Raw genomic sequence first — 16,189 nt, 5'->3', positions numbered from 1 at the left:
AAATCAACTATACTTCAATAAAAATAAATAAATTTTTAAAAAATAAAAAAAATGCTGAGAGAAACAAGTGTGGTTCTTCTTAGACGTAATAGCAGAGGAAAAAACCTGAATAAAACCTGAGGCTATAATATCATCTGGCTTGAAGATTACTACTGTCAAATTGCTTTAATATACATAATTTTAACATATGCCTACCTCTACTAGTATTTATAGGTCCACCGCGCATAGCCAAAACCAGCTTCAAGGTACAACCTTCTGAAATGCTGTGGATAATTAACACACAAAAAAAAAAACCACAAACATCAAAATATATTCAGTGTTAAATATACACATACTTATGTGTTGGTTTATCAGGCATAGTGCCTACTCTAAAAGATTTTTTTAAAGATACAGCAATGTTCATAAATATAAAATGTTAACTTATTTACTTGCATAAATAATGAAAACATGAAATTCTCATAAGACTTAAATATGAAATGAATAAAAAGTATGAAAAGGACCTCTGTGGTTTAGCCTCATCATTTCACATGTTAGGCCCTAAGAAGAAAAGAAGCTGTTAAGACCCAAAGTGTTGAAAATAACAGATCTAACTAATACAATAGAAAAATTGCAAATCTACATATCTCCCAATGCCCAGTGCTCTCCCAGCTATTCCACATGGCCTCTGACCTTTTTGTTTTAGGAAAGAATGAAGAATTGTATGAGAGAAGGGAGAAAGACAAAAGGTCAGACAGCATATCTGCAATCACTGATGCACACAATGTCACTTAGTGTCACATCAGGAGAGCTTAAGAAAAATAAAAGACATGAAGAGCAATACTCTCTTACCCAGTACACTTGTGAAAATGAAAGAAAAGGAATGAAGTCAGGTAGTAATAAGTCAATATTCAAAGAAAGGAGCAAAGAAAGTAAGATAAGAAGCAAGTCTAAAAATGCAGGGGTAAATAGCTTGGTATAAATAATGAAAAGGTAAAACAAAGAACCAGAGGACAAGGATCAGGTAGTGTGGGTATGGAGTCAACACATCTTAAAGTATGGAAATTACACTGAAATCCAGGGCTAAGAATTATTCAGAAGAAGACAAGACATGATTCAAGGATTCAGAAGAAAAACAATGGTAAATGGAGTCATAATTCTGAGCATCTATAAAACATCTGATATGCAATTACACTCACTTGTAATAATTCAAGCAATAATCATCTTCAAGTTCCATGTTATTCCAAATTAAGTGCTGCTGACAGATGGGAATACCTTAGGGGAAGGTTATAAAGAAATTGGTTAAAAATTCAATAGAATCTTTGGAAGAGTATGATACAAACCTATTTCATTAAAGAAATAATAATAAACACAATTCTAAACTGAATGATAGATGCTTAGCTAAAATAAACAGCACTGTAGGTGAAAGGCATGGCTAAAAGTAGATATGGTTCTAACCACTCACTAGAAAAGAACAGTGAGGACAGTATGTTTCAGTAACTCTCTGGCCTTGAAACAAAGTTTAAGAATAGGAACTCATTTAAAAAAATATCTTGAAATCAGCTCTGAAGAGTTTAAGATCTAAGGCCTAGAGAACAGTTCTCACTCAATATTGCAAAGTACAGCCTCCATTTAGTTATATTAAGTGCTAAAAGTGTATTATGAGAAGAAGGTGAGCAAAATGGGTGAAGGGGGTTAAATGTGTACACTGCCAGCTATAAAATAAGAAAGTCATGGGAATATAATGCACAACATGCAGACTATAGTTAATAAGAGTGCGTTGTATATCTAAAAGTTGCTAAAAGAGTAGGTCCTCAAATTTTTCATCATTAAGAAAACAAAATTTTGTAACTATGGTGATGGATGCTAACTATTAACTAGACTTACTGCACTGATCATTTTACAATACAGCAGCCCCTGGGTATCTGAGGGATACTGGTTCCAGGTCCCCCACAAATACCAAAATCCCTGGATGTTTAAGTACCTTATATATAAAATGACATAGCATTTATTTGTACATAACCTTATACTCATCCTCCTGTATACTTTAAGTCATCTCTAGACTACTTACAATACTTAATACAATATAAACACTATGTAAATAGTTGCTAATGATGCAAATTCAAGTTTTGCTTTTTGTAATCTTCTGTAATTTTTCCCCAATATTTTCAATCCATAGTTGATTAAATCCTGCAGAACCAGAGGATATGAGGTGCCAACTTTATATACAAATATCAAATCATTATGCTGTGCACCTCTGAAATAATATGTCAATTATATCTGTATTTAAAAATACAATATTTAATTTAGTTTACTTGGCCTTAAGCATTTGTATTCTAAAAGCGTTCCCAGAGCAGCATGTACACATGGAATAATGACTGTTTATATGTGAGATTATTTAGTGATTTAGATGGCATCTTTCATACCTCTTCCAAATAGGTCAATAATCTTGAAACAGGGCACCAAATGTAATTTACCATAAAACATTAATATATTAGAAAATTCCTTCCACCTTGAATGTGATTATCATCCATAACTGCATATTAACATGCCTTTTGTAGTCTGAACACTAAGTAAAGAATAATTAAATCTTGAAAAAAAAGTGTATTATGGACTACTTCAGGCTTCCCTGGTGGCTCAGATGGGAAAGAATCCAACTGCAATGCAAGAGACCTGGGTTCGATCCCTGAGTCGTGAAGATACCCTAGAGAAGGGAATGACTACCCACTCCAGTATTCTTGCCTAGACAAGAATACTTGAAAAGAGTTGGACATGACTGAGCGAATTAAGTATACACACACATGGGCAATTTTCAATGCTGAAAATTATGGTCTACAAGACAGTCTCTTTGCATTTCTGTGATGTTAAAAGAATGTTAAGGTAGATTCCATGTCTGTGAGGGTGTGCGTGCATGTGCTCAGTTGTGTCCAACCCTTTGGGACCCATGGACTGTAGCCCACCAGGCTTCTCTGTCCATTGTATTTTCCAGGCAATAATACTGGAGTGAGTTGCCATTTCCAACTCCAGGAAGGGGGTCTTCCTGACCCAGGGATCCAACCAGCATCTCTTGCATCTCCAGCATTGGCAGCAGGATTCTTTACCACTGCAGTACCTGGGAAGCCCAGATTCCATACTTCAACGCAAACTTTTTTTCCTGCAAACTGCACATTTGAATGCCTGAAGACTATCCTAGCCAGAGTGAGCATTATACTCAAAAGAAGATTTAATGGTTGATATGTCGATGACTATCTTTTCCAAATATTTCACATACTGCCTTCTCAAGTTACTATTGCTTATGATGCTACAAAATAAGTTGACTAGAATGATAGCAGTAAGTGCAATATGTGCTGTGTTCAGTTCAGTTGCTCAGTCGTGTCCGACTCTCTGCGACCCCATGAATCACAGCACGCCAGGCCTCCCTGTCCATCACCAACTCCCGGAGCTCATCCAAACTCATGTCCATCGAGTCGGTGATGCCATCCAGCCATCTCATTCTCGGTCGTCCCCTTCTCCTCCCACTGCCAATCCCTCCCAGCATCAGAGTCTTTTCCAGTGAGTCAACTCTTCGCATGAGGTGGCCAAAGTATTGTAGTTTCAGCTTTAGCATCAGTCCTTCCAATGAACACCCAGGATTGATCTCCTTTAGAATGGACTGGTTGGATCTCCTTGCGGTACCAGGGACTCTCAAGAGTCTTCTCCAGCACCACAGTTCAAAAGCATCAATTCTTTGGCGATCAGCTTTCTTCACAGTCCAACTCTCACATCCATACATGACCACGGGAAAAACCATAGCCTTGACTAGATGGACCTTTGTTGGCAAAGTAACGTCTCTGCTTTTTAATATGCTATCTAGGTTGGTCATAACTTTCCTTCCAAGGAGTAAGCGTCTTTTAATTTCCTGGCTGCAATCAGCATCCGCAGTGATTTTGGAGCCCAAAAAAATAAAGTCTGACACTGTTTCCACTGTTTCCCCATCTATTTCCCATGAAGTGATTTCTGTTCGTTTCCAAGGCAAACCATTCAATATTACAGTAATCCAAGTCTATGCCCCAACCAGTAATGCTGAAGAAGCCAAAGTTGAACGGTTCTATGAAGACCTACAAGACCTTTTAGAACTAACACCCAAAAAAGATGTCCTTTTCATTATAGGGGACTGGAATGCAAAAGTAGGAAGTCAAGAAACACCTGGAGTAACAGGCAACTTGGCCTTGGAGCATGATATGAAGCAGGGCAAAGGCTAATAGAGTTTTGCCAAGAGAATGCACTGGTCATAGCAAACACCCTCTTCCAACAACACAAGAGAAGACTCTACACATGGACATCACCAGATGGTCAACACCAAAATCAGACTGATTATATTCTTTGCAGCCAAAGATGGAGAAGCTCTATACAGTTAGCAAAAACAAGACCAGGAGCTGACTGTGGATCAGATCATGAACTCCTTATTGCCAAATTCAGACTTAAATTGAAGAAAGTAGGGAAAACCAATAGACCATTCAGATATGACCTAAATCAAATCCCTTATGATTATACAGTGGAAGTAAGAAATAGATTTAAGGGACTAGATCTGATAGAGTGCCTGATGAACTCTGGACAGAGGTTCGTGACATTGTACAGGAGACAGGGACCAAGACCATCCCCATGGAAAAGAAGTGCAAAAAAGTAAAATGGCTGTCTGAGGAGGCCTTACAAATAGCTGTGAAAAGAAGAGAAGCGAAAACAAAGGAGAAAAGGAAAGATATAAGCATCTGAATGCAGAGTTCCAAAGAATAGCAAGGAGAGATAAGAAAGCCTTCCTCAGCGATCAATGCAATATGTGTTAGTTTTTATTATTATAAGCTAGGCACTGTTATAAATGCTTGACCTGTATTATCATAATTTAACTGCAACAATAATAATCTTGTGAAGCAGGCAACACTACTATGTATATTTCACAAATGCTAAAATTGAAGCACTGAGAGATTAAGTGACACCTAGAGAGTGTGGATCGGAGAAGGCAATGGCAAGCCACTCCAGTACTCTTGCCTAGAAAATCTCATGTACAGAGTAGCCTGGTGGTCTACAGTCCATGGGGTCGCTACTAGTCGGACACGACTGAGCGACTTCACTTTCACTTTTCACTTTCACACACTGGAGAAGGAAATGGCAACCCACTCCAGTGTTCTTGCCTGGAGAATCCCAGGGATGGCGGAACCTGGTGGGCTGCCGTCTATGGGGTCGCACAGAGTCAGACACGACTGAAGTGACTTAGCAGAGAGTGTGGATAAGGCAATGGCACCCCACTCCAGTACTCTTGCCTGGAAAATCCCATGGATGGAAGAGACTGGTAGGCTGCAGTCCATGGGGTTGCTAAGAGTCAGACACGACTGAGTGACTTCACTTTCACTTTTCACTTTCATGCATTAGAGAAGGAAATGGCAACCCACTCCAGTGTTCTTGCCTGGAGAATCCCAGGGAGGGGGCCCCTGGTGGGCTGCCATCTATGGGGTCGCACAGAGTCAGACACGACTGAAGCGACTTAGCTGCAGCAGTAGCAGAGAGTGTGGATTAGACATGTAAAACCCCAACAGGCTACTGCAGTCAACCTTTATGCTAATCCGTCTGACAGTCTCCACAAAGGAAAAGTACCTGTCTGGGTGTACGTTTAAGTAGTATTGCCTGTTAGTAGACCTGAACGTCTAAACATTCTTCAAATGTTCCAAAAGATCATCATGAAATACAGCCCATGGGCTCAGGAGGTGGATATACATGTATCTCCCAACTGGGAACAGTTCACCTTTTTTGCTTCCAGTTAAAAAAGAATGCCAGTGAGGAAAGGCTTTTAAGCTAGAAATTATTTCATGTTAAAAGTACTTTAATATTTTTAAAAATATAGTGCTTCCCTGGTGGCTCAATGGTAAAGAATCTACCTGTCAATGCAGGAAACAGGGCAGGTTTGATCCCCTGTCCGGAAAGATCCCACATGCCACCGGTAACTTAGCTGGTACACCATAACTATTGAGCCTGTGCTCTAGAGCCCAGGAACTGCAACTGCTGAGCCTACATGACCCAGAGCCCATGTACCACAACAGAAGCCTCTGCAATGAGAAGCCCATGTACCACAACTGGGGAGTAGCCCCCACTCAGCACAACTAGAGCAAAGCTCAAGCAGCAACAAAGACCCAGCACAGCCAAAATTAAATAAATAATTTATTTTTAAATGTGTTTAATATGCTGTGGTCATCTTTTCAACCTAAATTAGAGGATTTCACCAGAATAGCTAGATAAAAGCAATATGAGTAGGTAGTGAAGTGAAGTGAAATAAAAGTAGCTCAGTCGTGTCCAACTCTTTGTGACCCCATGGACTATACAGTTCGTGGAATTCTCCAGGCAAGAATATTGGAGTGGGTAGCCATTCCCTTCTCCAGAGGATCTTCCCAACTCAGGGATCAAACCAAGGTTTCCCACATTGCATGCAGATTCTTTACCAGCTGAGCCACAAGGAAAGCCCAGGAATACTGGAGTGAGTATCCTATCCCTTTCTCCAGTGGATCTTCCTGACACAGGAAACAATCCAGGGTCTCCTGCATTGCAGCCAGATTCTTTACCAACTGAGCTATCAGGGAAGCCCATTGGTAGGTAAGACCATTATTTATTCAACCAACAGTGTATAGCATCATTGTGTTAAAGAAAAAAAAAAAAAAACTTTAGAACAGGATTAAAGACAAAGTAACAACACTGCTTAGATTAACTCCTATAATCACTATTAACAGAATTCAGCTATCAGCAAGCTAAAAATATAGAAGGATGACAAGCAAGACAGGGTGGCGAGAATTGTGCAAGACTGAATTGTGGTCCTGACGGCCATCTGAGTTGCTGGATGACCTTGAGGAAGTCATCAACCTGTGACCTTTAACCTCCTCACTTGCACATTAAAAAATATTTGGGTTCTTTCTACTATGAACACTTTTAGAATCTCAAATATACAAAGCAAATCATATTCCTTTAATATAGGGTTGTCAGATTTAGCAAACAGAAATATGGCATCCCTCTTTAAAGGTGGCCCTTTGCCTTTAGGCCTCAACTGTTAACTTCTTACAACTATATTCAGAAAAATTAATTCCTATTAAACAAACATGTCTTCCCAAAAGACAGATTCCATATATATAATTTTTCTGTTCAGTGTTTTTAGAACTTTTCACAAATTCAAATATTTGTTTATGATAAAAACAACAACTTATTAAGAAGACAACACAGAAATATACAAAAGAAAATTAAAACTACATATAGTCCTGCTGCTGCTGCTGCTAAGTTGCTTCAGTCGTGTCCGACTCTGTGCGACCCCACAGACGGCAGCCCACCAGGCTCCCCTGTCTCTGGGATTCTCCAGGCAAGAACACTGGAGTGGGTTGCCATTTCCTTCTCCAATGTGTGAAAGTGAAAAGTGAAAGTGAAGTCACTCAGTCGTGTCTGACTCTTAGCAACCCCATGGACTGCAGCCTACCAGGCTCCACCGCCCATGGGATTTTCCAGGCAAGAGTACTGGAGTGGGTTGCCGTTGCCTTCTCTACATATAGTCCTAAGTCCAGTAAAATCTATATTCAATATTTGGGGTAAATTTCCTTTAAAAACTTATTCTTTTTAATAAAACTGGAACACACTTTGAGCTGTTTTATAAACAGTTTTCACTTAATATATTGCATACATCTTTCATATCAGTAAATGAAAATAAACATTGCATACAATGACTAGATGGTATTCCAATATATGTCATAAATTTTATTTACCCAGTCCTTTACTAAGATATATTTTCACACATCCAAATTTTTTACTGTTACCAAAAAAACTGTAATAATATACAAGTTGCACATGTATCTGTGAATGTGTATGTGTGTGTGTGTGTATCTTGGTCTACTTAGGCTGCCATAACAAAATACAACAGACAGGGTGGTTTAAACAACAGAAATTTAGTTTTTCACAATTCTCAAGGCTGGGAAATCCAAGATCAAAGCATAAGTTTCATTCTGAAACCAATTCCCTTAGCTTATAGGTGGCTGACATTTTTGTGTGCTCACGTTTTCTTCTTTATGAGCATGCCCAGAAAAAAGAATTCCCAGGTATCTCTTCTAAAAAGGGCACTATTACCACTGGCGGGGGGGGTCCCCACACTTATATCCTCATCTACCCGTAATAATGACTCAAACATATTTCCTGTGTCTTTTTTAGAATTTTCACACAGATACTTGTATGTTTGAGAACATGTTCATATCTACATTTATAAAATAAACCCAGAATCAATACCACTTATGGATAATTAAAGTGGTGCGCCACTTTAAAGACAGTGGTGGGCCATAGCTCCCCTCTTCCAATATTTTCTCCCAAAACAGTACAGAACAAAAAGAAGGGAAATGAATCTACACAGAAACTATGCCCTCAGCTCTCATAATTTGAAGACTGAGAATGTCTAAACTTCAAAATGACTGGAAATAAAAAGGGGCAATCTTTCTGTCCCAGAGTGGGAAGTCTTACGCTCCTGCCCCTGCAAGGCTGATCAAGAAAAAGTTTGGAGAAGCTAATGCTAATGGCAGTATACAAGTTCAAAAAAAAACCATCACAAGGAAGAGGAAGGCATTTTAAGTCTGAAAAGTCTAAAAAATGGATTCACACCAGAAAACTGCCTACAAGTAAAGGACTTCTAAGGCCAAACAATTTGAGGGAACTTCTATAGGAAGCAAAAAGCAAAAAAGGAAGAGCATCCATTAGTAATTTCAGTGCTCAGGGGGAAAAGAAACAACAGGTAAAAACTTAAAAGAGTTCCGCAAGTAAAAAGATAACCACAAAACTGGAGAAACTCATCTCTCCCCACCATCACCACAAAACAGACATAAAACATCTATGTAAATATCTGGACATTGTTAAACTGGCAGAGTACCATTAAAGAGAATCTGTAGAATGCCTGAATATCACAAAAATCAACAGGAGAAAAAATAACAAATCCACAGAAAGTTAATAGTAAAATCTAAAAAATGAAATTCCGTACCTATCAATCAAGGTAAATTTTACCCAGAACAATAACCATGAAGCAAAACTGTTAAGGCCACACCCTAAACATACATGCATCTGAAATATTCAATACTCTGAATCAGAAATTCAAAAATTAAGGACAGAAAATGTCCAAAAAGGTACAGGAGATAAAATGACTGCTGACAGAACTCAGAAAAGGTAATTGACAGTTGAAGCAAAAAGATAATTGATGGTTCAAGCAAAAAAGATAATTGACAGTGCAAGCAAAAAGTTTACAACGTATGTAAAAGAAAATGCGTGACAATAATAGCATAAAGGCCATAACGGGAGAAATGAAAGCAAACTATTATAAGAGTCTTGTAAGATAAGTCAAATGGTATATCACTTGAAGACAGAAAGTAAAGATGTATATTACAGACCACCAAAGCAACAGTTAAAATATTAGGGCAAAGAGTTATAATTGATAAGCCAACAAAGGAGAACAGAATGATAACAAATACTCAATTTATTCAAAACAAATGTGGAAAAGAGGGAAAAGGGAATAAAGAACAAATGGAACAAATAGAAAACAATAAAATGACAAACTAAAACCTAATCATAATTACAGTCATCTTAAATGAAGTGGTCTAAATTAGGCTGAAAGTTAAAAGGCAAACACAGATTGGATTAAATAGAAATAAGAACAAAACTCAATTATATGCTGCCTGCAAGAAACAGACATCTTAAATATAAAGACATAAATAGATTAAAAGGACAGAAAAACATATTTTATGCTATTAATCAAAAAATTCTGAACTGATGATATTAACATCAGATACGGTGGATTTCAGGGTAAAAATTATTACCAAGGATAAAGAATTTAATCTCACAATAATGAAGAGGTCAGTAAACTCAAGAGAAAAAACAATCCGAAAAACCTATGCACTCAATTACACAGTTTCAAAACACATGAATCAGAGGTTGACAGTACTGGAAGGAGAAAAAGATAAATCCACAAGTCTAGTTGGAGATTCCAATACTCCTCTCCCAGAAGTTGACAGAATAATAAATATACAGAACATATAAAACACTATCACAGAAATTTATCTGACTGACATTTGTAGAACACTGCACACATCAATAACAGGCTGCATACTCTTCTCAAGTGCATAGGTAACATTTACCAAGATAGACAATTTTATGTCTATTAATTACGATATGTCAATATTATGATAGACAATATGTGGACCACAGAACAAGTTCCTAAATTTTAAAAGAATCAAAATTATGCAGAATTAAATTATAAGCCAATACAAGAAAAAATTCTAGAAATTTCCCAAATTTTTAGAAACTAAGCAACACATTTCAAGATAACCCATGGATCAAAAAAGGTATCAAAAGGAAAATTAGAAAATAATTTGAACCAAATGAAAATGAAAACACAACATATCAAAATGTATGAAATACCAAGAAGACAGTAGTACTTAGGAGGAAACAAAGCACTAAATACCAATATTTCATAAGAAGAAATGAAATTATAAAAAGAATAAATTAAATCCAAAGTAAGCCGTAACAGTAATAAAAATCAAAACAGCATTCAATGAAATAGAAAAAACAGGAGGAAAAAATCAAAACAAAATCTGATTCTTTAAGAAAGTCATTAAAATTAATAAAGGCTAACTTGTTAAATAATATGCAAATTACCAGTATTAAGAATGTAAAGGGTAACATCATTACAGACTACACAGATACTGAAAGAATAAGGGAATATTATGAACTCTATGCCAATAAAATTTAACTACAGATCAACAAAATCCTTGAAAGACACAAGCTACCCAAACTCACTCAAGAAGAAAAAGATAACCTGAATAGCCCGGAATATTAACCTGATAACCTGAATATTAAAGAGACAGCTTCACATTTGAGGCTATAACACCAATTCGACTCTATCTAAAAACTGCAAAGGAAAGAATAGCCCCAATTCATTCAATGAGGACACTACTGCCCTACCAAAACCAAACACAATGTTACAAAATAAAATCAATATTCTTCATGAAAAAAAGATACAAATATTCTGACACAGTCTTAACAAACAAAACTTAACAATATATTAAAAAGGTAAGAAAAACATCTATTTCTGCTTCATTGACTATGCCAAAGCCTTTGACTGTGTGGATCACAATAAACTGTGGAAAATTCTGAAAGAAATGGGAATTCCAGACCACCTGACCTGCCTCTTGAGAAACCTGTATGCAGGTCAGGAAGCTACAGTCAGAACTGGACATGGAACAACAGACTGGTTCCAAATAGGAAAAGGAGTACGTCAAGGTTGTATATTGTCACCCTGCTTATTTAACTTATATGCAGAGTACATCATGAGGAACGCTGGGCTGGAAGAAGCACAAGCTGGAATCAAGATTGCCAGGAGAAATATCAATCACCTCAGATATGCAGATGACACCACCCTTATGGCAGAAAGTGAAGAAGAACTCTAAAGCCTCTTGAAAGTGAAAGAGGAGAGTGAAAAGGTTGGCTTGAAGCTCAACATTCAGAAAACAAAGATCATGGCATCTGGTCCCATCACTTCATGGGAAATAGATGGGAAAACAGTGGAAACAGTGTCAGACTTTATTTTTTGGGGCTCCAAAATCACTGCGGATGTTGAATGCAGCCATGAAATTAAAAGACGCTTACTTCTTGGAAGGAAAGTTATGACCAACCTAGATAGTATATTAAAAAGCAGAGACATTACTTTGCCAACAAAGGTCCGTCTAGTCAAGGCTATGGTTTTTCCCGTGGTCGTGTATGGATGTGAGAGTTGGACTGTGAAGAAAGCTGATCGCCAAAGAATTGATGCTTTTGAACTGAGGTGCTAGAGAAGACTCTTGAGAGTCCCTTGGACTGCAAGGAGATCCAACCAGTCCATTCTAAAGGAGATCGATCCTGGGTGTTCATTGGTAGGACTGATGCTAAAGCTGAAACTCCAACACTTTGGCCACCTCATGCGAAGAGTTGACTCACTGGAAAAGACTCTGATGCTGGGAAGGACTGGAGGCGGGAGGAGAAGGGGACGACAGATGATGAGATAGCTGAATGGCATCAATTTACTCGATGGACATGAGTTTGAGTGAACTCTAGGAGTTGGTGATGGACAGGGAGGCCTGATGTGCTGTGATTCATGGGGTCGCAAAGACTCGGTCACGACTGAGTGACTGAACTGAACTGAACTAAAAAAGATAACACAACATGATCAAGTAAAGGGAATTCCCGAAATGATAGTTTAATATTTAAAAAAATCAATGTAATTGGGACTTCCCTGGCAGTCCAGTGGTTGAGACTCTGCTATCAATGCAGGGAGCACAGGTTTGATCTCTGATTGGGAAACTAGCCCTGCCTGCTGCGGTGCGGCAAAAACAACAAAAAATCAACGCAAGTGAACCTTTACAGGAAAATATAGGAGAAATTTTTTGTGATCTCAGATTGACATTTTCTTGGATATGATATCCATTTTCATATCCATAAATTGGACTTCAGCAAAATTAATATTTTTGCTTTTCAAAAGATACTGTTAAAAGAGAATAAAAAGACAAGCCACAGTCTGGGAGAAAAATCTCAGCAAAATGTGTATCCGATTAAAAACTTGTATTCAGAATAAATAACACTAAAAACTCGATGATTTTTTTAATGAATAGACACTGTAACAAAGAATATATAAGGATGGCAAATAAGCTCATGAAGATGCTCAATATCACTAATCATTAAGGTAATGCAAATTAAAATCACAATGAGCTATCACTACATACCTACTAGAATGACTAAAAAAAGAATGACAATACCAAGTGAAGGATATAAAGAAAAAAAATATTCCTGCTTCTCCCCAACTGCATCCTCTTCACTACACCCAGGGGTAATCATTGTTCTGAATGTGGTATGATTTATTCCTCTGCTTTTTGTTAGTGCTTTACTTCTAGTGATAGTGGGTTTTTTGCCCCTTTCTGACCTTTATATAAATAGAATCATACTGTGTTCATCTGTCTTGTTTTTTTTAACTCACCATTGTCCTTAATTTATCCATGCCACGTACAAAGCTATTTCACTAGTTTTCCTTGTTGTCAACTACTTCACAGAATTTCACAAATACTTATATATACCACAACTTATGCATTCTAGCGTAGTCATTCAACTTGTTGCTAGATTTCTGACATTATCAACAAGACTACCAGGAATATCCCTCCGCAAGACTTGTTCACATGTTTAACTTTGAAATGTATTTTACAAAACAACTTAACTAATACCGACATACCAGCTTTCTTCAGGTCAGTATTTTCCTGGTATATCTTTTTCAATTCTTCTGCTTTCAATATTTTGAGGTCCTTTTATTTTAGATTAGGTCTCTGGCAAACAGCATTTCACATGATTTTTTAAAAAACCAGTCGGCTAATAGCTTTTCAATTAGAAAGTTGTATCCATTTTACCTTAGGGGGATTACTGACATATTTCTATTCATTTTTACTACCTTATTTTGTGCATTCTAATTGCTCTGCTTTAACTACTTGCCTCCTTTATGTATTAATTCTGAATGATGGGAAAAGGCGACGCATTTCTGTCATTCTGAAATTAATTCTATTTCTAATCTCAAGTGATGAATTTAGAAATTTACATGATCATATTTAACAAAATAAAGTCTAAAGCTAATTACATCTTTATCCTCCTCATGAACAATGCTGAGAGCCTTATGACTTCCATTATGAACAATTTCACCTTGATTTGCATGCCAGTTACTAGGATTTTAATTCAGTTTTTTCAAACCTTCATATACTGTTTTTTTAAGTAAATGTTTATTAGATTTTCTCACAAATATGCCATTCCATCTTGCATCATCAACTTCCTCTAGGGATCATTTGCATTCTAAGATATATCCTTCAGAAGTCCTTTTGGCAAGAATTTGTTGTTAGGAAATTCAAGCTTTGTTTTTGTCTGGAAATGTCTTTATTTTGTCTTCACCCTTGAAAGTTAAATTCAGTTATAAGTAGAAACTATTATTTCTCTCAGCACTGTGAAGATAATATTCCACTGTCTTCTGGTTTCTATTATTTTTGCTGAAAATCAATTGTCATGCCCAGATCTTGGTTTTTAATACCATACTCCAAAAAAAGGAACCAGAGCTTCTTGAAAAAATGACTAGTTCTAAGATAGGGCAAAAATATACAAGATGATCCTGGAGCATCTTGCAATACCAGAAAGCAGGTGGGAAAACAAAACAAAAAAACACAGTGGTTGTGCTGTTTGGAGAACAAAGATTTACATTGGAGCCAACCTCCCACTCTGCTTAGGTACACTTGAACTCCTCAGTTTAATAATTTACCTCCTCAGACTTTTTTCTTCCTGTTTCTTCTATACCACACATGAATTTTTATAGAGCCCAAGGTTGCTATTAAGATTCAAAGACAATTGTACACATAAATACCACGCTTGCCATAAATATTCTATTTACTGACCACCTGCAATTAATTAATAAAATGAAACTTTTTAATTCCCCTAAGTATGGAAATAAAAGTGTACTTCCAAAACTTCAGGGGTCAAAGAAGACACAAGGAAACATATGAAAAATTTAAAAACACTAGGACTTTAAAAACACAATAATAAGAAAACAACTTAATTTTTAAAAATGGGCAAAGATTGAATAGAAACTTTACCAAAGAAGATGTAACCAACAGGCAAATAGAAATATGCTCAAAATCATTAGTTAGGGAGACGCAAATTAGAACCACAATGAGATATCACCAGTATCTATTAAAATGGCAAAAAAGAAACAAAAACACCCAGACAATACCATGTTCTAATGATACAAAGCAACTAGAACTTTTAGACACTATTCACAGGGATACAAAATGGAACGGCCACTCTGAAAAAGTTTGGCAGTTTCATATTAAGTTAAAAACCACTTACAACACAACTCAGCAGTTCTACTCCTAAATACTGACCCAGGTGAAATGAAAACTTTCAGTTCAGTTCAGTCGCTCAGTCGTGTCCGACTGTCTGCGACCCCATGAATCACAGCACGCCAGGCCTCCCTGTCCATCACCAACTCCCGGAGTTCACTCAAACTCATGTCCATCGAGTCGGTGATGCCATCCAGCCATCTCATTCTCGGTCGTCCCCTTCTCCTCCTGCCCCCAACCTTTCCCAGCATCAGAGTCTTTTCCAGTGAGTCAACTCATCGCATGAAGTGGCCAAAGTATTGCAGTTTCAGCTTTAGCATCAGTCCTTCCAATGAACACCCAGGATTGAGCTCCTTTAGAATGGACTGGTTGGATCTCCCTGCAGTCCAAGGGACTCTCAAGAGTCTTCTCCAGCACCACAGTTCAAAAGCATCGATTCTTCAGCACTCAGCTTTCTTCACAGTCCAACGCTCATATCCATACATGACCACGGGAAAAACCATAGCCTTGACTAGACGGACCTTGGTTGGCAAAGTAATGTCTCTGCTTTTTAATATACTATCTAGGTTGGTCATAACTTTCCTTCCAAGGAGTAAGCGTCTTTTAATTTCATGGCTGCAATCAGCATCTGCAGTGATTCTGGAGCCCAAAAAAACAAAGTCTGACACTGTTTCCACTGTTTCTCTATCTATTTCCCATGAAGTGATGGGACCAGATGCCATGATCTTTGTTTTCTGAATGTTGAGCTTCAAGCCAACCTTTTCACTCTCCTCTTTCACTTTCATCAAGAGGCTTTTGAGTTCCTCTTCACTTTCTGCCATAAGGGTGGTGTCATCTGCATATCTGAGGTTATTGATATTTCTCCCGGCAATCTTGATTCCAGCTTGTGCTTCTTCCAGCCCAGCGTTCCTCATGATGTACTCTGCATATAAGTTAAATAAGCAGGGTGACAATATACAACCTTGACATACTCCTTTTCCTATTTGGAAAGTCTGTTGTTCCATGCCCAGTTCTGACTGTAGCTTCCTGACCTGCATACAGGTTTCTCAAGAGGCAGGTCAGGTGGTCTGGGATTCCCATCTCTTTCAGAATGTTCCACAGTTTATTGTGATCCACACAGTCAAAGGCTTTGGCATAGTCAATGAAGCAGAAATAGATGGTTTTCTAGAACTCTCTTGCTTTCTCCATGATCCAGCAGATGTTGGCAATTTGATCTCTGGTTCATCTGCCTTTTCTAAAACCTGCTTGAACATCTGGAAGTCCACAGTTCACATACTGCTGAAGCCTGG

At 37.6% G+C, this 16,189-nt stretch overlaps 1 protein-coding gene across 6 annotated transcripts in view; it reads right to left on the bottom strand.

The window, feature by feature from the left end:
• The window catches only part of ZFAND4 (zinc finger AN1-type containing 4), a 61,010-nt gene that overhangs the window by 25,890 nt on the left and 18,931 nt on the right, over positions 1-16,189 (bottom strand). For 4 of the 6 annotated variants that reach the window (XR_016038755.1, XM_088842102.1, XM_088842101.1 and 1 more), the window contains exons 3-4: positions 1,176-1,251; positions 196-263 (exon numbers count right to left, since the gene is read on the bottom strand). The exons of 1 other annotated variant lie outside the window; for it this stretch is intronic. Coding sequence is in view for 3 of the 5 variants with exons in the window: in XM_088842102.1 (XP_088698228.1) it covers positions 196-263; positions 1,176-1,251 (144 nt within the window). In the remaining 2 variants the exon portion in view is untranslated. The remainder of the gene's footprint in view (positions 1-195; positions 264-1,175; positions 1,252-16,189) is intronic. One more of the 6 variants, XM_088842104.1, reaches the window with a different exon arrangement.

This window comes from Moschus berezovskii, chromosome 12 (genome assembly GCF_049115385.1).
Source record: "Moschus berezovskii isolate FMDL1 chromosome 12, NW_MosBer_1.0, whole genome shotgun sequence".
Taxonomy (NCBI): domain Eukaryota; kingdom Metazoa; phylum Chordata; class Mammalia; order Artiodactyla; family Moschidae; genus Moschus; species Moschus berezovskii.
Note: the sequence above shows the minus strand (reverse complement) of the source record. Positions and strands in the feature narration are given on the sequence as shown.